Here is a 21,243-nt window from a genome sequence, read left to right on the forward strand (position 1 = left end):
TAATATTCCATCTTGTGAATCATAAATGGAATTGTTTACTGAGTGCCAATCAGTTACACCTGTGCAAATCCATTAAAAGCTCATGGGGTTACACAGGTGTAAATGGGGGTTTAATTTTGAAGATAACAGGAGAGGCACAATTTAGTCTGCAGAATCGTTATTATTGGTCTGCTATTCAAAAGGGAAAGCAACTTGACTTTCAGATCCTATGTTGTGTTTGTGGGACTAGTAAGTAGGAAAACTGTTTTACTAGTTAACAGCATATTGGTAAGAAAACAGAGATGATAGACCTAGAACCCTACGTGGTGTTTTAAGTCATTTTCAGAGTAAAACCACACATTAAGTAGTTGCACTTGATCTTTTAAATCCCACAGACTCTGTCTTCACTTAGTTAACCAGGGAGAAGGCACATGGATCTGAGCATCTGGGTTGGCCTAGCCCAGATCTGAGCATCTCCACAGTAAAGCCATACCTGAGTTACTGTGTCCTCGCTGTTTTGGCACTCACCTGTGTATGTCTAAGGGCATAGTCCATGGTTCTTTGTGCTGAGATGCTCTAGGATTCTTTTCCAGTCAATTGTGGGAAAACTTACCTTCTCCTTGGGGAGGAGGCGGTATTGTTGGAATGACATTGGAGGACTATTAGCACTCAAGGGATTTAGCCTATGTCCTCACTGCTAAGCCACAATTAAAGAGGATCCTGGGTTCTAACCCATATCCCAAGCAGGATAAGATAGCCTGAGCTTAAGAACCTCCATACCGGGTCAGAAATTTGTTTAGGAGGAAGATTTAATAAAATGGTGTATTCTAAATAGGGAAATGATTAATGAGAGAGAAAAGAACCTTGAGAAATTGCCAGCCTGCACCTCTCTGGAGCGACATTTTATTTATTTATTTCTTAATTTTTTAAAAATACATCTTTAGATGCCCATCCAGTGCTCTAGAGGCAATTTTTCCTTGTTGCAGTCTGAAAACTGCTTTATCTTTTTCTTTTGTAAGAGCTAACTTGTCTGAGACATTTTAAATGCTGTTCTGTTGATCCCCTTTCCCTTAGCTCACATAAAGATTTTCCCCAAAGTAGCTGCCTGTTAGTTTTTATTATAAAAGCTTGTGGTTGTGTGGGCTACATTTTATACATATATTTTATTTAATGTGAGATTTGCTACACTGCTGCAAGTTAGTGATTTAGATTAGCCAACAGTTTGGGAGAGGATAAAGAACTATCTGAATTTGATTAGCTTCCATATTATAGCCAGCACTGCAAAATGGTTGAGCATTTGGTAATATTAGATCTCTGATGTTGATGGTAGTAAAGATTTTTACTTTTGGTCTGAAATCTATACAAAAGTCTGCATATTGTTGTAAAAGTGACCTGAATGAAGATTTCCTGAACTACTTAACTACTTTCTAAAGCAAAATAGAGAATGAAAAGCTTCTAGCAGCATTCTTCTCTGAGATTTGCTCTCTCAGTTTCGCTTTTACTGTAACTTGAGATACTGCTCCAATTACTTTACATATGACTTCCTAGCCTATTTTTTTTTTTAAAGTGCTTATCTGCTAATCTGCAAACAGTTCTGCTTTACAAATTTTAAAGATAAATGATCTGTTTATCTGAGCACCAAATATTAAACTTGTTGACAGCAAAACCTCTCATAGTTTTATGCATTTTGTATATGTAATGGCCATTTTATCTACCTGACATTAATTAGTTTAATGTGTGCAACCACATAGAATGGATATGTTTGTCTTTACTTTGGATGAACCCAGTGCTTTCTCTCAACTATTGTAAATGACATTACAGAAAAGAACAAGGTGTCATTCCTAGGCCATTTCAGATTCAGGGTGAACCCATGATCTTCCTCAAGGAAGGGCAAGCATACCAACATCTCTGCACGCCTACGGGTTTCCATGTCCAGCAGACACTTGAGGATACCATCACAGAGATACTATGAGATGTGGCCAGGATCGACTCCTCCCTACTGGCACCATGGCAGAAGATCAACACCTTGAACACCTTTCTGACCCCCCTATATCTCATTCGTCCTGAGGGGATCTGCCATGGCGAAGGTACCTCTTAGCAAGGCAGACAACACCATCAGGCAGCTATGGAATAAGTGGATGTTTCTTCCCCAGAGGGCCAGCAATGAATTGGTGTACCTCTCGCTCAGGCAGGGCGGTGCCAGTGTCTCTGATGTGGATGATCTCTGCAATGTTGTGGTGATCACTCACGCCTTCTTACGTGCCCGGATGCGATGGCAAGGAACATCGCAGAAAGTGCTATGTCATCCGGAAGTGAATCGCAAGGATTCCCTCGCAACCAAGATGTTGCCACCTACCTGACCAGCTCACCGAAAGGCAAATTTGGAAGAGACAGGGAGACTTAGCTTCACTCTGGAATCGTGCCCACAGTGCTAGTCGACAACTAGAGAAGTGTATTGGCTGCTGATAGATGTGGTGCGAGGAACGCCAGAAGCTGGGAGTCCTGGTGCCACAAGTGAAGAATCAGAGCCCACAATCGTCACTCCGAGAGTTAGAACCATGCTGGAGAGGACCCAGAAGCGTGCCATCTGCTGCCAATACATGGAAAACCTGAAATGGAAGCCAGACCAGGGCAAGGCATTCGAGGTGATGTGCAAGTTGGATGCCAGCAACCACTTCCTCCTCTGGGGCAGCTTCACCCGATTTGCCAACTGGAGGTTCATTCACAGGACCCGTCTCAACTGCGTCCCGCTGAATGGAGCCGTTCACCATGGGAATCGGGACAAGCGATGCAAGAAGTGCAGCTATGCCAACGAGACACTACCTCATGTCCTCTGTAGTTGCAAGCCCCATTCTAGAGCCTGGTAGCTGCGACACAACACCATCCAAGATCACCTGCTCAGAGCCATCCCACTACGCATAGGGATGGTGGCTGTGAACTCTGCCATCCCTGGAACCGACAGCCAACTGCAGCCGGACATCGCCATCACCAACGAGGATCAGAAGATCATGATGGTGAACGTCACAGTGCCCTTTGAGAACAGGACCCCGACCTTCCATGATGCCTGAGCTTGAAAGGTGGAGAAATATGCCACTCTGGCCGAAATCTTGAGAGCTAGGGCCACGTCTACACTACCCGCCGGATCGGCAGGTAGTAATCGATCTATCGGGGATTGATTTATTGCGTTTCGTCTAGACGCGATAAATCGACGCCCATACTCCACCTCGGCAGGAGGAGTAAGCGGAGTCAACGGGGGAACCGCGGTGGTTGACTTGCTGCCGTGAGGACGTGAGGTAAGTCGAACTAAGATACTTCGACTTCAGCTATGCGAATAGTTGCCTATCTTAGATCGATTTCCCCCTCCCCCCAGTGTAGACCAGCCCTAGGGTTACCAGGTTCAAATACACGCGCTGATCGTCGGAGCCCTGGACGTATGGGATTCCAGTAATGAGCAAGTGCTGAAGAATGTAGAATCGGTCAGCACTACTCTCAGCTGATGCGGTAACTCATGGTGTTGGACGCCATCAGGTGGTTGGGGGACATCTACATAGACCACATCACTGGACATCGGCAATACCAGGAGGGATGAGCTGGAGTGCCAATGAGAAGCACACTGGGGAAAGTAACTGAAATACTTTCCTCATGGATTGTACTTTCTAAATGGACAACCTACCCTAAATTCTCAATTACTGAGGGACAATTTTCTCTCATTGCTATATTTGCTTTCCACAACCAACTCTCTGTATAACTTGTCATGAGTGATGTACCTGAATACTTGGATGCTAATATCTAAACTGTATTCTTAAATTTATTCATCTAAATTTGGGTTATTGCTGATTATGCACGATATGTACCTTATGACTTTAAAAACAAACTTTGTATTTGTGGATAATCTAAGCACTATACCCAGACGTACAGATGTTCTTTTCTCAACCTGTGTACGATATACTTTTTATACTATATACATTAGCTTTAATCAAATTTTTAAATCTTTAACACCATAATTGTGATGAGCCATGGTGTAAGCTTCAAAATATATGGGATGAAAAGAGGGAGTGCTTTGGGATGGACTGGGTTGCCGACAATTGACTTGGGACCTGCTTACAGACAACCAACAAATTAGCCTCTTACTGCTACGGGGTCTGTTACTTTGCCTTATAGGAAAGGCTGTAAAGGGTGCATTTTGCACTTGAATTTTAGAGCTGTATGGGGAGTACACTAGGACTGAATAATAGGATTGCATGGGGTGTAGTGAAGCTATTGCCTTGTATTCAAGTGTAGTATTTAGGCATGCATTAAAGAAATATATATTCTGTTCCCTTCACCTTGGTATAAGTTCATGGATGCTAAAAAAGTGGGCATATCATTTCCCTAATGTGGTGCAAACATAAGGTAAAACCATGTCATTCCTAAGGACATTATATATCATGTATCTCTTCTCTTTCTGGTGCATTGGATCAGGTGCAGACTTAAACTAGCACTTCTGATGGTGTGGTGGTCTGTGGCTCATTGACTGGCTCCCTCGGATATTATTTTGCATGTTTTGTAGTGCGATGATGTCCAGATGATTCCATAGGGCTCATGATTCCTGGGTGTTTACCCCTGTGGCTTATGCATTGGGATAGTCTCTCAAATATGTCTCACTCCTGCATCTCATGAGTATGGTGAAGATACTCTGATAGCACCTCCTTCCTTGCTTTGCTCTTCTGATCTCCTGGAGCACTCTTATGCACCTCCCCGCTTCTCCATTGCTTTTCCCAGAATTCAGACTCCTGTCTCCTTGACAAGTCTTTGGCTGTTGCACTTGTTCCTGATAACTGCAGGAAAAAAACCCTGATGAGTGCCCTTGAAATCATCCTATTTTATTCTCTGTATGTGCAACTGCAAATCACAAGTAAGAAAGACTTTTCCTTTCGATAGAATGCTATTCCCTGTGCTTATTCATTCTGCCATGAAATATCTGCCTGTTGAGAGCTTTTCTAAAAAAGTTATCCTTGGAGAAGAGTAATTCTACCTTCCACCTATCCATAACATTTTTTGTGTGGGGCAGATGAGGTATTGTTGTGGGCAGGTATTTTGTGGGGAGAGGATGAGGTATTGTTGGGGGCAGGTACTGGAAGATAGCATCAATGGTGATGATGTTAAACCCTTCTCAGTCTGCTGCAACCTTACAAGATATGCTGCTTCAGATACCAGAAAGGAAGAAAGACCTGTTATTCCAGCCATCAGAGATGAGATTTTCAATTTATGTTAAGGAAAGCTTTTGTATCTTATGACCGATGATCTGATGACTGGACAGGGATTCAAAGTAACAGCTGTGGCAGGGGGAGTCTTGCCTTATGAAGGAATCTCAGAGACTGTGTGGAATTTTTACTGCATGAAAAATTCTATTTTATTAATCTCTCGGAATGATCCAAAATCAGATCAACTGTAAACCAGTTTCTGCACTAACAGCAGGGTGCCTTTAGGTGTTATGGGATGGTAGTGAGTGTCTTTCAGCATAGTTTTATGGCAGTTTACATTGTGACTGGTATATGGCAACAAACCTTTTAACTTCAATACAAATTCTTTTTTATGAAAAAGAACTGCATATGTCTTCAGTAAAGTGCGTGTTTGTGTATTTTCCCTCTGCTTGTCTGCCATTTTGAGCAGCATGATCAGGAGAAAGGGAGGGTAGGAGAACACTACTTGGGGTGAGGGTTGAAAGAGCATTGATGGCACTGTTTGCATCCATCCAGTATCCTGGGATAAATCTAGGGAGCAGAGTGCATCAATCACTAACAACAGATTCTTTTACTCTGCAGCTATACAAGATATTTTATTGAATTTGAGATTGATTGAACACACAAATACAAACATGAAGGCTTTACTTAAAATCCAGATAAATCCAAGCATAAGCATAATTATGCGAAAACAGATGCATATAACAAAATACCCTCTGGATCATGCATACTTAGTCTTAGGCTGGTACAAAATAAAGCAGCCCCAGTGCTGAGGTACTTACAACTCTGTGCATACTTAGTCTTATGGAGACTGGTAACAACAAAGACAGAAGAAAAGTTCAGTGGAGATCACCCCAAGAGGGCTTGTTCATACTCAGGCTTCCACTATTTGGTCATCCCTCATCCCTGATGTTTCAACTAGGGATTGTTGTTGTTTATTCATTTAAAATTCCTCAGTACGGAAATGGTAGTCTTTTCTGAGTGACTAGATATTTAGAACCTGGATTATTTTCCTTTGCAGATAATTGTCTTTGCAGCAATTCCAAAACAGAAAGGTAATGAAGCTCTTTTACAAGAAGAAATAAAGATGTTAAAATAACCTGATAATTTTTCACTGCAAGCATATACATTCCTTAAAATCTATGGTCTATCAAGGGTGGACATGAATTGAGCTGTTCAAAAGAGATCATTTGAAAGGTTAATAGTTCCTTTCAGACCAAGATAGGCAGAATAACACGCAGATTCTGTCCCGTGTTGTATTGAAGCCATTTCAAGAATGTCCGTGTGTGTAAACTGACTAGAGATAAATGACTCAGTCTCTTTTGTGTCAGGATGTGTGTAAATCAGTGGAAGAGCAATTTTTCTGAATGATCATGCGCTAAGGATGGATGAATCATATAGTCGGTTTTCCTGGTATCACTAAAATCAAGACTTTTGGGTCATCTGAATTTAGCTGAGTAATTTTGGCTTATGATTGGATGATGGAATACTAGTTTGCACATCTTAGCTATTACTGATAGAAGCGTCTTGGGTCTAGCAATGGCAGGGCTTGGAACAGACAGTACCGATCCTGTACTCTTAGCTTTGCCTGTTTTGGTTAGTGGATGGTGTTCGAGATGCTGACTACAGACCAGGCACACTTGCCTATTGACTCCATGGAGAAGGGAAGAAGTATTATCACCCTTTGTGCATCCTCTTCCCTGGTTTCTGTGTGGAGGAAGAGAGAGCTGCCCCTTCTCCCTGCCTATGACAAGGCATAGGTATTCTTTTCTTGTCTTCAATGGGGTGAAAAGATGATAATGTTCATCTCCTCAACTCAGCATGTCTACCCTCCCCATACCTTTCCCCATAACCTCAGAAGAGAAGAATTATAGAAACCATGGTAGAAGCCAGCATGAGGAAAATCCTCCTGCTGTTGTCTAGCTCCATTTCTTTCTTTCTTTGGCACCACAGTAGTTTCTGAGCACCTCACACAAATATGTATGAAATTATCCCCACTGTACTGTGAGGTAGGGAAGCATTATTAGCCCCATTTTTACAGATGGGCACAGGGAAATTAAATGACAAGATCACACATGGAATCTGTGGGAGATCCAGGAATAGAACCTCAGGTGCTTTTACCACAAGTTAATCTTCCTTTCCAAGGCCATCTCCTACATTGTGTTTATGTTCACTTACTCCAACCATGTTTTCCTTGTGTTTATTGTATCTGAAGGTTGTTCATTCTCACTTTAATGTTTCTGGGCAAATAAACTCTTTCCTATAAATTTTTCCTGTCTCCCATGATGCTCTGTTTCACTGATGCAACAGATCAGCATGTTATGTTTGGTACATGCTGCTTGGAAGCAATGGTAAATTTTGGCATCAGTTGAGAGATGGGCTAATTAACTGGTCCTTTTTAAAAAAATTAGACTTGAGACTATGCTGTGCTCAGTTATCCCTGTAATTGTTTCTTTCAAATATTCATCCTCTGTAAATCCGGAAGATTCAATAACTCAGCTTTCTTCCTTTTGACCCTAAATATATTGGGAGTTATTTGAAAATTCAGACTGCAGGACATGGGTTTATTAAAACAGGCATTTTTTTGGCTTTTGAGTAGGAGACTCATTTAAAAAAGACATGTACAGATTTAAGAATGTATTGACTGTAAAGCTATGTGCTCAGTGCCCTAAATTCCATGGGTAATGGAGACAGGCATTTCCCCATAATATTACTTAAGCATTGTTTTCCTGTGTAATTTCCTGTGTCCCAAAGTTCCCATTTGCCAGCTACCACTGCATAGGATACTCCATCACATGCTATTCTGTTGACAGCAGAATCAACTGAATCAATCACTGAAGTCAGCTGGAACATGAACCCAACCTACTGCAGGGGAGAATCAAGGAAATGCTGCTGCTCTAGTAACTTAGTATATAGCACCCAAGGTTCCAAAGTAGTTAGTGTCCTTTTTATACTTGCTGCAGTAAAAAATCAGGATTTATTTTTTTTTAAATCACGTTTTTTAAATAATCCAAACAGAAAAACAGCACATGCCAATGTGTGAGGGAGAATCAATCAATTCCCATGCTCCAACAAATGTCCATGGTAGATGTGCAGTCGTCATTACAGTACAGGTTGGCAGTCATGTGGGATGGGTACAGGAGGTCTGTGAATTAGAAAATCTTCTCAGTTTGGGACTTTAGCATATAACTGTACAGCTGATGCACTTTTCTTTGCAGATCTCGTTTAGACTGAGCAGCTGGTGCTAATTTCAAGATTTCTACCACTCAGGTTTGACTGACTGATTTGAGTGCTTCATAGCTGTGGTGAGGATCTCTATGCTGAGCTAGGGAGCATCATCAAACAGGTGTTTTTAAAATGAGAAATTAAGGACTCATGTAACAACATTCCCAAATGCTACAGAGGTGAATGATACCCAGTTTCGTTCTCCTATCCTCTATCCAGCTTGGTTCCCAATTTAATTGGCTTTGGAAGAGGGTTGGGTTCAGTCTGGTAAGTCTGTTAGAAGTGGACAGTGGGCCGCAGCTGTGGAGTGCTCAGCTGCAGGAGGTGAATGTAATGGGCTAGTTCTGCTTAGGGGTCTGTATTCATCTACTAGCCCTGCTCTAGAAATTTGTTGTAGATTATTCCACAATGTATGCCTAGGAAAGTGCCCCATTTTTGTCCATGGCATCTGAGAAATGAGACAATTTAATGTCTAAACCCTAATTTCCCTGAAGAAATAATAGACATGTTTTCTATAGATAGCAAATAAATGTTCGTGTCACAGTATTCATGTGTTCATTAATGAAGATGTTCCATATTACAGAAAAGTATATATATAGTATGGAATGTAGCTGTGGGCTACTATACTTATTCATTTTTAGTTTAAAGCCTACTACAATAATTTTGTTAGCAAGGTAACTTATTCTTGTGTGTGTTTGAGATTTGTTTGGTTTTTTACTCTACAATCGAATTGTTCACAAAATATGGCTTGTCTGGAGGCAGCTATAGTTGTACAACATGTATAATAAAGGCTAAGCATGAGTATTGTGCTCCTACACTTTCTTGATAAATTATAAAACTAATCTCAATCATAGGTTCAGATACACAGGTGTACATTGTTGCATATTTTGAAGAACATGGTAGATGGTTTTAAGAGATGCAAGTTAAGATGTGCCTGGGTACTGCATTGGAGAGTGGGAGAAAGTGTAAATATTAAAAGTAGATTGGGACTGTTTAATAAAATAGGTCTGTAACCTCTGAGTACCATCTTGAAGCCCATGAAAACATGGGCATTGCAAGAAATGTTGGTGGAATGGGAGTTCTCCCCATGTGCATCAATGTACCATTGGATTTATATAAACATATTATAGGCGCAAAGTGGTTAATTACAAATCTTCAGCCATGTTGCTACACTTAAGAAGCCATTTAGTCCTGAAAAAGTGCATTTCAAAAATAGAAACAGAATTGTTTATATACCAGTTATAAAATAGATACAAATATTTCTTTTCTGATAATATGATGTTGAAGTTCGGCTCCAAGCACCAGGTTACTTTGGAAAGTTGATGAAATTTTTGTCTGGTGCTCTATTTGCTCTCCCTTGCAAGAGTTTCTTGCAACAGAAATCAAGATTTCTGAATTACAGTAATGCTTTCCTCATTTGTAGAAATGATGTGACTTCAACAATGAAGATCATACATTGTTCTCTCTTAATTTGTCATTAGTCTGCTTATTTGTTTTATTGGCTCAGAAGCAGAAGCCAATCTCCAGACCAATGCAAATGTATACTAGCCTAGTTATTTACATGGATGGCTGCACTATATATATACAGTTAGGAGAAATTAAAAATGGTCTTGCCTGATTTATATGCACATTTCTGCTCAATGCATATTTAGGTTTTAATTAATGTTTGAGATCCTTTTCATAATTTATAATCTCTTATGAATGAAGAGAGTTCCAGTGACCCCTTTACAAAGTAATTGTCCTTTTCCTTAAATATGTTTACATCTATTAAGCTATAGTACAACAAAAAAGTGGGAGGTTAATTTGAATTTTGAATGATATATTACACCCATTTAGAGTAATATTTACACACATTTATAAATAGTATTGGATAGTCTTAGAAATTTGGCAGATATATGTTCTATACAAACACTACTTCCATTTTGATATTTTTTAAAAGTTTATTTGGATACCATGTTTCACACACTGAATAAAGTGTTTGAATTCATTAAAGACAGGTAATAAGTGAGTGGTACATCAACAGTATCAACCACTAGAGGGAGCAAGAGGTCAAACATTATAATAGGGCAAAATGAAATAATTTCCTTGATTCATGGATTTTAAAACCAGAAATTTTTCATAAAAACTATAATTTCATTGATTCATATATTTTAAAAACGATTATGATCATGTAGTCTGACCTCCTGCATAATGCAGGCCAAAGAACATTACCCTGTAACTTCGGTTTGAACTATAGCATATCTTTTAGAAAGATATCCAACTTTGATTGAAAGACTTCAAGTGATGGAGAATCTACTACATCCCTTGGCAAGTTGTTCTAATGGGTAATTAGCATCACTATTTAAAAAACTGAATCTTCTTTCTAGTCTTACTTGTTTAGCTTCGGTTCCTAGCCATTGGATCTTGTTTTGCCTTTTTCTGTTAAAGAGCCATCTGTTATCAGAAATCAATTTCCCATGTACTTGTACACTGTGATGAAGTCACCTTTTACCCTTCTCTTGAATAAACTAAAAAGACCAAGCTGCTTACGTTTTTTACTATAAGACATGTTTTCCAGACCTTGAATCAATCTTGTAGCTCTTTTCGGAAACCATACCAATTTTTCAATAACCTTTTTGAAGTGTGGGCACTGAACTGGACACAGTATTCTAGTAATGGTCTCACTAATGCTTTGTGAAGTGGTAATACCACCTCCTACTCCTACGTGATATTCCCATGCTTATGTATTCAAGGATCACATTTTTCTCTTAGTTACAGCATTGAACTGGGAGCTCATATTCAACTGGTTATCTACTGTGACGCCAAAGTCCTTTTCAGTGTCACTGCCTTCCAGGATCCAGTCCATGTGATTTAACGCTCTTTGTTCCTAGATGTATGACCTTGCATTTGGCTGTATTAAAGCACATGTTCAAATGAGTCAACCCTACCCAGTGATCCAGGTTGGTCTGTATAACTGACCTCTCCCCATCGTTACTTACCACTGCACTAATTTTTGCAGTGTCCTCTGTAAATTTACTAGCAATGGTTTTATATTTTCTTTCATATCATTGCAAATAGCATAGAGGTAGGAACAGATCTCTGTGGTTCCCACTAGAAACACACCATTTACAATTACTTTGTGAGATTTGCCTATTAAACCATTTTTAATTCAGTTACTCCCAGCACTGGTGCACTGTCTACACTGGCACTTTACAGCACTGAAACTTGCAGCGCTCAGAGGTGGTTTCCTCACCCCTGAGTGAGAAAGTTGCAGCGCTGTAAAGTGCCAGTGTAGACGAGCCCTAAGTCAAATGCTTTACAGAAATCTAAGTATATTATATCAACAGTTACCTTTATCAACCAAACTTGTAATTTCATGAAAAGAGACATCAGGTTTGTCTAACAAGACCAGTTTTCAATAAAACCACATTGATTGACATTAATTATGCTAGCATCCATGAATTATTTACTGATCGTGTGCCTTATGATCTTTCCTTGAATTTGTCCAGGTTCACTGTTAAGTTAATCAGCCTATAGTGTTCTGGCTCATTCTGTTTACCCTTTTTTAAATATTGCCATGATATTAGGTTTTCTCCAGTCCCTGGAACTTTCCAGGTGTTCCAAGATTTGTTGAAAATCAACATTAATGGTTGAGAGCTGCTCAGCCAATTGTTTTAGTACTCTTCCATGCATGCTATCAAATCCTGCCTATTTAAAAATATTTAAATTCTGTAGTTGCCATTTTACTTTTCCCCTATTTACTGATGGATTAAGAAGTATTTCTTTTGTCATTTAAGACATAAATACATCCTCCTTCTTCTTTCCAGGTATGGAACAGAAATATTTATTGAATCCTTCTATTTTTTCTGCATGATGATGGAGAATGCCATCCTTATCTAATATTAGGCCTATACCTCTCTCAGGATTTAATTTGTTCCTGATGCATTTAAATAATTCCTTCCTATTTTCTTTAATCCTACTAGCCATAGACTGATTACAATGCATTTTTAATGTGTGCTTGTCTGGATTTAGCTATCTAGTTTTCAATATCTAAATCAGCACTGGGAAACTAGTCTGAGCTTTTGCACTTTTCATTGTAAGGGGATATTTCTCAGCTAAAGCTGGTCTTTGTATGTTTATTTTTGGTTAATTTTCTTCAAAGGAATGGTGGGTTACATGCATTGGAATCTTTACTGGCTTGAGGGTGACATTTAGCTTCCCGATGTACATATATGGAGGAAAATAGAATAATCTTTTTTCTGCTTACTTTTTGTACTGTCTTATTTAATATTTTGTGCTTAAATGGAATATGTCATCTTTTTTTATAATCCATTATCTCAGTAAAGCATTTCATAAATTACTAGGTAGTTTTAGTTTCTGGTTGTTTTCAATGTGGCTTTACAAGGGAAGAGCTAAGGTAGGTTGAGTGAGCTTAACTGTGTATTTTTTTGTTTTCAAATTTTTGGAGTGTTTGTGATGTGGAAACTTGGCCTGAAATTTTCAGGTGTATTTTTGAGAAAATGTTAATGTTCTCTAAAGGGATTTTTCCCCCAAGTTTTTTCAAACTTAATTCCAAGTTGACAAAATCTTATGAGAGAATATATGTAATAATATATTGATAAATATTAATTTATTACCATCTCAGGTGCCTGCTCCAGATAACTGTTGCAGAAGCTGTATAATTGGTGCCTCCATGCTCAGGTACAGCAACAAATGGAGTGAATGTTTTCTGTGGATGCTCTGCACTATTTTTTTTTTTTTAAAGCTGGTTAAAGTGGACTTACTGAAATGTAGCAGGAATAAATGGCATGTCAGGATCAACTGCACTATTGGACCCTGAAATGGTGCACTTTTGTTATAGTGCACCAGTTCAGTGGTTTGAGCATTGGCCTGCTAAACCCAGGGTTGTGAGTTCAATCCTTGAGGGGGCCACTTGGGAATCTGGGGCAAAATCAGTACTTGGTCCTGCTAGTGAAGGCAGGGGGCTGGACTCAATGACCTTTTGGGGTCCCTTCCAGTTCTATGAGATAGATAGGTGGACTTCAAGAGTGGCTTGTCCAGGTCACAGTTGAGAGGTATATCGACAGGTCATTATTATTTATACTTGTACTTCACCATGCTTAAACTTGCTGTATTTTTTCTTAGGAGAGAGGACTTGAGCTCTCCATTATGGTACCTTACACAAGCATTAAAATTCATATAACTGTCTTTAGACTCCGTTGCACTTTACTCTACTCTACTCTACCCGTTCATCCACATGTATATGTGCAAGCCCTCATCCCCGTAATATCTGATTGTTTGCCACACATTTAAAAATAGAAATAACAGTCATTTGGATTCCTTATATATAGGAGAAGCAGCTTGATTAGTTGTTCATAGGGTTTTATTTAAATGTCTGGATGTGGTGTGGTATATGTATTGGTTTTCCTCAGGAAGTTCTAAGTTTGAGTCCAAAATTCATTTAATTCTGAAAATGGTTATTTTGTGGTTATCTGTTGTGGCTAGTAGTTTCATAATCTAGATTAAGTTTGTGTGGAATGTAGCTCTCTCTGAAGGTCAGGGTTGTGGAGGGGAGGCAATTTTTGGTAGCAGAACCAAAACAATGGAGGGCTTTGAAAATCAGGATAGAGGCTTTGAACTGGACTCTCTATTCAATGGGAGCCAGTGAAGATTGATTTCTGGGATGGTCTGTTCATGGTGCCTGTGTTTAGTGGCCATCATTAAATGAGGTGAGTTTGATGGGTCTCAGATCCAGATCTGAGGCCAAAAATTCACTACCATGGTTGACACAATTGGCAGACTCAGTACAGAGAATGTTTGGGTCATGGAGACTGAACTTTCCCGATTACTCATAGTTAGTCTTCTCTCCCTACTTCCCCACCCATATCAAGTAAGAGGCTTGCTTATAGGGCAGTGTGTGTCAGACACTTGTCCTCATGATAAACAGAGGACTTCATTTGCCAGGATTGTTGAGCCAATGCCTTTCACCAATGCTAAATCCATGCAGTTCTCTTTTTAAGCTCAAGTTTATGGTTATGAACTCATTATTTTTAAATATGCATGTTAATGTATTAAATACCAAGTAAAAGCACATGCATGGAGCTGCACACAACGCGGTGTCATCGGTGGAGTGAACTCTCCTTGGGACATGAACAGGGAGCCAGGTTGAGAGGGATGCAAGATTTCCATGTGTAGTAGTAGGATTTTGGGGTGGAAAGAGGTGCTGCAGGCACTCCTCCCTAGTACCAGCCGTTTAAACTGCAGAGTGGCTGAGCTAAGCAGGCAGGCACCAGCAAGGGAAGAAATGGGCTGAAGAACTCTCACTATTGGCTGCAGTAGCTTCCTCATGTGCTACCACTGGAATGGCATTCAGGTGTATGTCGGAGTACTACATAATGGGTACATTCTAGTGAATATTCGTGTGGGATGCTAGTGGGAACTGGTCCTGGCACTAGTTGCACAGTGATAGCAGGTGCACCATAGCTGCCTGAGTAATCAGCAGCCAAATCAGTCCCAGCCTCAGAGTGAGCTGGAAATTACAACAATGAGAGAGGTTTTTTCTTAAAGCTACAGCTTCTGGATTCGCATGATTATATGAGAACCTCAGATTTCCTTTAAATACTAATAAAAAAGTAAATTTCGACCCTAAGAGTTACAGAGAAAAGCCTGAACATGTGACCCACGTGTGACTGAAAATAACCCCAATTGTATTATTTTTTTTAAACTCATGGTTTTTAAGCTAATGTAATTATTTCTTTTGTGTTAGGCCTGACTTGTGATTTTTGAACACTTGGGATTGGCAATACTGAGCAGATCTAAACAACACTGTTGTATAAATACTAGTGGATGCTGGCAGATGGTATACACATGTATGGTTGCCAGTACAGCAGTGGGAAATGTGAAGAAAAATGCTAGTCTAGACAAGGCTCTGGAGGGTAAGAGAGAGATTGGGGGTGGTGTCAGAATTAAAGAATTCGGGAATGGGAAGTAGAGAAGAGAAGAGGAAAACCAGAACATACATGCCAGATCTAGGCTGAAAAGAAAAGTGAAGGTCAAGAAGCAGATAGTGCAGAAAAAGTTAGGAAAGTAGAAAATCCCAAATGGAGGGCAGAGTATAGGGCCAGGAGAGGTAGAAAGTAAAGCAGGCAGTGGACTGCAGGGTAGAGGTTGAAAAATACATCAAAGGGACTGTGAACCATGTCAAAACACTGAGAGGGAACTGGTCATTAAATCCTTTTTCTTATTCTTCCCTTCTGTCCCACCCTGCACTGCAATATGTCTGTTTTTCATGTCAAAAGAGGAGATGGTAGATAGTATGGGATTGGAGCCAGCACCCTTTCCTATCTGTATGTTGCACATCTACCACTAGGGCTAGATCTACATTACCCGCCTGAATCAGCGGGTAGAAATCGATCTCTCGGGGATCGAATTATCGTGTCTCGTCGGGACGTGACAATCGATCCCCAAATCGACGCTCTTACTCCACCAGCGGAGGTGGGAGTAAGCGCCATCGACGGGGAGCCGCGGAGGTCGATTTTGCTGCCGTCCTCACGGCGGGGTAAGTCGGCTCCAATAGGTTGAATTCAGCTATGCTATTCGCGTAGCTGAATTTGCATATCTTAAATCGAACACCCCCCTTCCCCCCCCCCCCCCCCCCCGTAGTGAAGACCTGCCCTCAGACAGGTGCCACAACTTTTCATGTTAAGAATCTGGTGTATGTAGTTGCAGGCATCCATGCTGAAAATAATTAATTAGGTACCTGTAATATCAGGTTTGTTGGGATAGACTTGAACCTATAAGCACCACTTACTGTAGTTACTGATTTAAGATAGAATGTACGTGGCTTGTATTTTTGTAGAACAGTGTCTGTGTTAGCTATGCCAAATTATGGATCTTGACTGTCAGCAGGGTGTAGTAGCTCACTACATAAGGTGCTCGTGATTTGCACACTTCTGTACCTCCTACTGAAACATGCTCATCTTTGTAAGTACAATAAATACTCGAGGCTGTTGTTTCTACTCTAAACTTCAGAATGATCCACAAAGGACGTGTGTGAGAGTGCGTGCGCACATTGCTGCATGTTGTGTTCTATCACTGCTGCCTAAAGTGGTGTATGAAATGTTTAACTGTGATGAAAAGATTAAAGAATGCACAGTCTTTTCATTTTCTGTAGCACAGGAGCTCTCAACTTCATTCTCAGCCCCTTGGTAAGCAGCAAGATGAGATCAAAGGTGACAGGTTTAAGTCTTGGAAAAGACTCTCAAAGATTATCTTATTTCTAAAACTATTTGTGAGGGTGGAAGGAAGTGAATGGAATTTTTCTTTTTCAAAATATTTGTATTATTCTTACCAATAATACATTTACTTTCTATTTTCCTTTTATGTTTGTAAACCAGACAATTTATTTTTTAAAATAATATAAATAAAGGGACGTGTTGAAAGTATAAAATGTGCTACTCCCCCTCTGGGTAGATCCGAATGGTATCTGCCAAACAGATGACAAAGTACCTTGGGCTGAATCACACACAGAGACAGCATTTTCAGCAGAACATGGGGCTAAACTATTGTAATTATTGTTTATAGCCAGACAGTGCCCATGTTAGAGAGGAAAAATTTACTGACTCTTTGGGGAAGCAGTTGTATAATAATTAGATAACCCAACAGGGCACTGCTTCTCAGCTACCCTAAAAAGTTTCTCTTGCGATCAGAGTTAATGTTAACACATTTTTGCAGTGAGTGATCAGATAATTAGGGATTTTTTTTTCTTTTTTGGTATCATGTCTTTGAACTTTTAGTGAACTGAAAAGAAGGGAATGGATATGTCTGATCCAAATATTTGGACTGTCCTCTCAAACTATACCTTGCCTCATTTGAGGAGTGGAAACAGGCTACGTCGCACACAAAGGTAAAAATCCTTTCCAAGTTTTCCTGTGGTTACATGTAATTTTGTTCTGAAGGTTTTGTCTCTACTTGTCTCTCCACACTGTAAAGGACTTAAATACTGTGTTTACCAAACATAGTTGTTGAATTTACTTAGAGTATATGTAAATCTCTCTAATTTAAAATACTCTCCAGTACTTCCTGGTTTCATTGTTGTCCGCTTTTACAAAACCGTAGGTTATTTGGTATTTGCAGCTGCTTGGATTTACGTATCTTAAAGTAAGGTTCTGTACCTTTGAGTCCGTGTTGTTTTTTGTTCTTTTGTTGAATACTATTTATTACTTTCCCTCCCCAACATACTCTTTTACTTCGGTTTCTTTCTTTTTATACTGTTTCAGCTGTTTATCAAATATTTAACCTTTATCTGGAGTACATGTACTCTATATAGATAGCCTATTTCATACTGTACTCTTTAAGAGACAGGTTTGTGTAACTGTGCCTTTTTTTTTTTTTAAACTGGTTAGCTGACATTTAGTAATACAGTAATGGCCTTTTCATTTTTGACAAAAGTAAACGTTGACTAGAAAAAAGCAAATTTTAAGTAAAGTTAAAGATTGTGCCACATATCAACAAAAAACTGGCAATCTGAAGCTATGCTGAGACTTTAGGGGGGGTACCTACTGCTCTAAAGTCTGGTATGTCTCTGTCACACTGAGTAAGAATTGTTTATAGAGGTTTATGACTATCTCTGTTCAACTCCCAGTCTTGTCACTTTGAGTCACATCATTGCTGCTGTTCTAAATGTAGTTAGTTTTTATCAGTGAAATATTTTAAAATATTTTCTTTACATATTTTCACTACTGTGTGTGTGTGTGTGTGTGTGTGTGTGTGTGTGTGTGTGTGTGTGTGTGTGTAAGTTTAAATCTTCTTTAGATATTGCTTCCTCTCTGCCTTGCTATCTGTAAGAGTAACACAAAGAAAACAGGAAACAGGCTTAGCAGATCTGTTCATAAGCTTTAAGTATTCATACACTGACATATTTTACAAAAGAAAAAGGTCTCTATTATATCACAGAAATTTGAGATAGAAAAGAACTATTAAATCATCTGGCCTATTTCCGTGTCAATGCACAATTGTTCCTTCCTCTCTCTCTCTCTCTCTCTCTCTCTCTCTCTCTCTCTCTCTCTCTCTCTCTCTCTCTATATATATATATATATATATTTGTGTCTGGCCCAGTACATGCTAGATTACTTATAAAATGTTTTCTTATTCCTCTTCTAAAAATTATTTTAACTAATAAATACGACCAACTGAATGCACAGGTATCATATTTGCACTTTCCTGATACAAATAGGCCATATATATATATATATATAAAGCCTCAGAGATTGTTCAGCTCTTCCTCACTCTACTAACTCAAGTAGGTCTTGCACTTTCATGCAGACCTAAAAATACCTTTTATGAAGTGTTCTGCTGTGAAGCAGATCAAGGAGGAACCTGTTAGACTTTCTGCCAAATGAGAGCACAGTTATAATAGATCTGTGAGCCAGCCCTTAATTCTAAATTCTTGCTGTACTCTTTGTTTTATCTCTAAATTTACATGATTCTAGATCTGTATATACATTTTGAAAGAACTTCGAAAGCAATACTTTAAGAATATCCCCCCCCACTTTAAATGCTAACTGAATAATAAAATATTCTGTGTATTGCAAGGTGCACAGTCTGCCTCTGTGTATTTACATAGTGTCTTACTGTAGAACCATGTAAAACTTTCAGTTAAAAACCCAAAGCAAGATGTATAAGATCTTCCCCCTCCTCTATTCCAACTAATTCTATCATTTTGTGGCACCTCCGAGAACTCTTCAGTAAATCTTCTGTTTCCAGACTGTGTTTTAAGTGGTCCAGCAAGGCAGACCTGCTCCCTTTCCCTGCACAAGTATACCCAGTATCTTCCTGGCATAGGTGATATAGTTCAGAGTGAAGCAAGGACCAGAAAGGTGGCAATAGCTGGGATGGAGGAACATCTCCCAGTTCTGCTGCAGAAAGGGGATTCGATACACAGAAGTAAATGGCTGGATCTGGGGGCAGAGGCCCTATTGTACCTGGCCTCTAATTCACAGGCTCATGACAAAAGGAGCAGGCTATTCAGATATTATCTGAAGAGAGGGGAGGGCAATGAGGTGAAGGCCATTGGGCTACCCCTCTCCTAGAAGACTGCTCTGGGTAAAATTGGGACTTTGGACCTGCCCAGGGAAAACTGGGTCTTGGCTGAAGAACCAGATGACGAAATTTTCCAGTTTTACAGTGAATGATGGAAGTTTTGGAGAAACCCAAGAATACAACCAAACTTGAATTGCTTCTGAAATGAACCTGCTGGCAGTGGTTAATTGAAAGTGTGGGAACCAATAACAGTGAGTTTGGCGCAGTTTTACCCATAGCAGTTGAAACTGAACTGATTTATTTAGATGTTAGAGTTGCCAGTGAAACACCTTCTAACTGAAGTACAGGCAAACATTGATTCTTCATGGAAACTTAAGGGAAATTCAAGGTTGTCTCAAATTGGCATTCACCCACGTTTGGATTTGGGGCCTCTTTCAGAAATGGGGATACCAGTCTTAGTGTTTGGTTGGGGCTACCTTGATGATCTCTTGTCTCTTCTGTCGCCTCCACTCCATGCTATCTGCGTAGTTTGGGTGTGTGTGGGAAGGGTGGAAGGGTTCATTCTCTTTGTCATCCTTCTGTCTGGTTGGAGATAAGAAGAGGGCCCAGAACCCATTCCTCTTCTCCTGGTTTTCAGAGTTTATGGGGATTCTTCTCTAACACACGCTAAGGATTTTTTTTCCTATGAAGGCACTTAGCCTAGGAATTTCTTTCCCTTCCCTGAGCCTCAGAGACACAAAGAGGCAGGGATAGCCCATCTCCCTCTTGAGGGAGGGTGGGGGATTGCAATATTCAGCATAGCTGCTCAAAGTGCAGACATGAACAGAGTAAAAATTTCTTATCCAAAAGATGATCTGTCTTTCTGCTGACTTGAGTGACTAAAATAAGTTTTTACTGTTGTTTACTCCTTTTATCCCTGCAGAATCATGACACCTAAGGGAGAATGGGCTGGATTTTATTATGACTCATGCATCATCAACAGACTTGTTAACTGAATTCCAATTGTAGCAGCTTTATTGCTGGTAATGAAGCATGAGCAAGAAATACCCCAGTATGCCTTTCATGTCTCATGGTGGGTTTTCAGGGCTGGCAGTTACAAAACCCTCTACTTGTAAACTGAACAGCTATGATATACACGCTATTGAGAGTCACTAAACATGGATCACAAAACATCACTTTTACAACATTAGAACCAGACTTCATATGTCACCATTTTAATATTTGTATTTAGCACCATAGATGTGCTTGATGAATGAACAATCTTCTGTTGGGTCAGGACCCCTTTATTCTAAAACACAGGGTTATAAGTAATCACCTAATAATCCATTGCCCTATTTTGGATGAACATTGATTAATATTACATATTGGTTTTATTTTTTCTGTATGAACAGAGCAGTGTGATATTGAAGAGACTTTACTAATATGGGATACAATATGCCATCAGGTGATCAGTTATGTAATCTAACAACTCTAATTTCAGGAGATGCAGTTCTTTTTCTAATTAATATTTTTTTTATTTCCAATAATAAGTTTCAGAAAAGTGTAAGTAGCTGTCACCCAGGTCTGAGATTTTACTGGGATTGGAAATAGTATGTTTCCTGGTAGATACTGAACAAACCTTTTGAACTCATGAGTTGTCAGATTGAGTGAGTCCAACTGTATGGTTTAGGTTGGACATTAGGAAAAGCTTCCTAACTGTCAGAGTGGTTAAGCACTGAAATAAATTGCTTAGGGTGGTTGTAGAATCTCCATCAGTGGGGATTTTTAAGAGCAGGTTGTACAAACACCTGTCAGGGAT

General features: G+C 39.6%; 1 protein-coding gene across 17 annotated transcripts in view; it reads left to right on the forward strand.

Annotated features, from left to right (window-relative positions):
• The window catches only part of MAST4 (microtubule associated serine/threonine kinase family member 4), a 422,044-nt gene that overhangs the window by 253,032 nt on the left and 147,769 nt on the right, over window positions 1–21,243 (forward strand). For 2 of the 17 annotated variants that reach the window (XM_008170655.4, XM_008170658.4), the window contains exon 1: window positions 16,933–17,310. The exons of 14 other annotated variants lie outside the window; for them this stretch is intronic. In XM_008170655.4, coding sequence (XP_008168877.2) covers window positions 17,219–17,310 — 92 coding nt within the window. In that variant the 5' untranslated portion in view covers window positions 16,933–17,218. Of the gene's footprint in view, window positions 1–16,932; window positions 17,311–21,243 lie in introns of those variants that run through there. One more of the 17 variants, XM_005301017.4, reaches the window with a different exon arrangement.

This window comes from Chrysemys picta, chromosome 6, assembly GCF_011386835.1.
Source record: "Chrysemys picta bellii isolate R12L10 chromosome 6, ASM1138683v2, whole genome shotgun sequence".
Taxonomy (NCBI): Eukaryota; Metazoa; Chordata; order Testudines; family Emydidae; genus Chrysemys; species Chrysemys picta.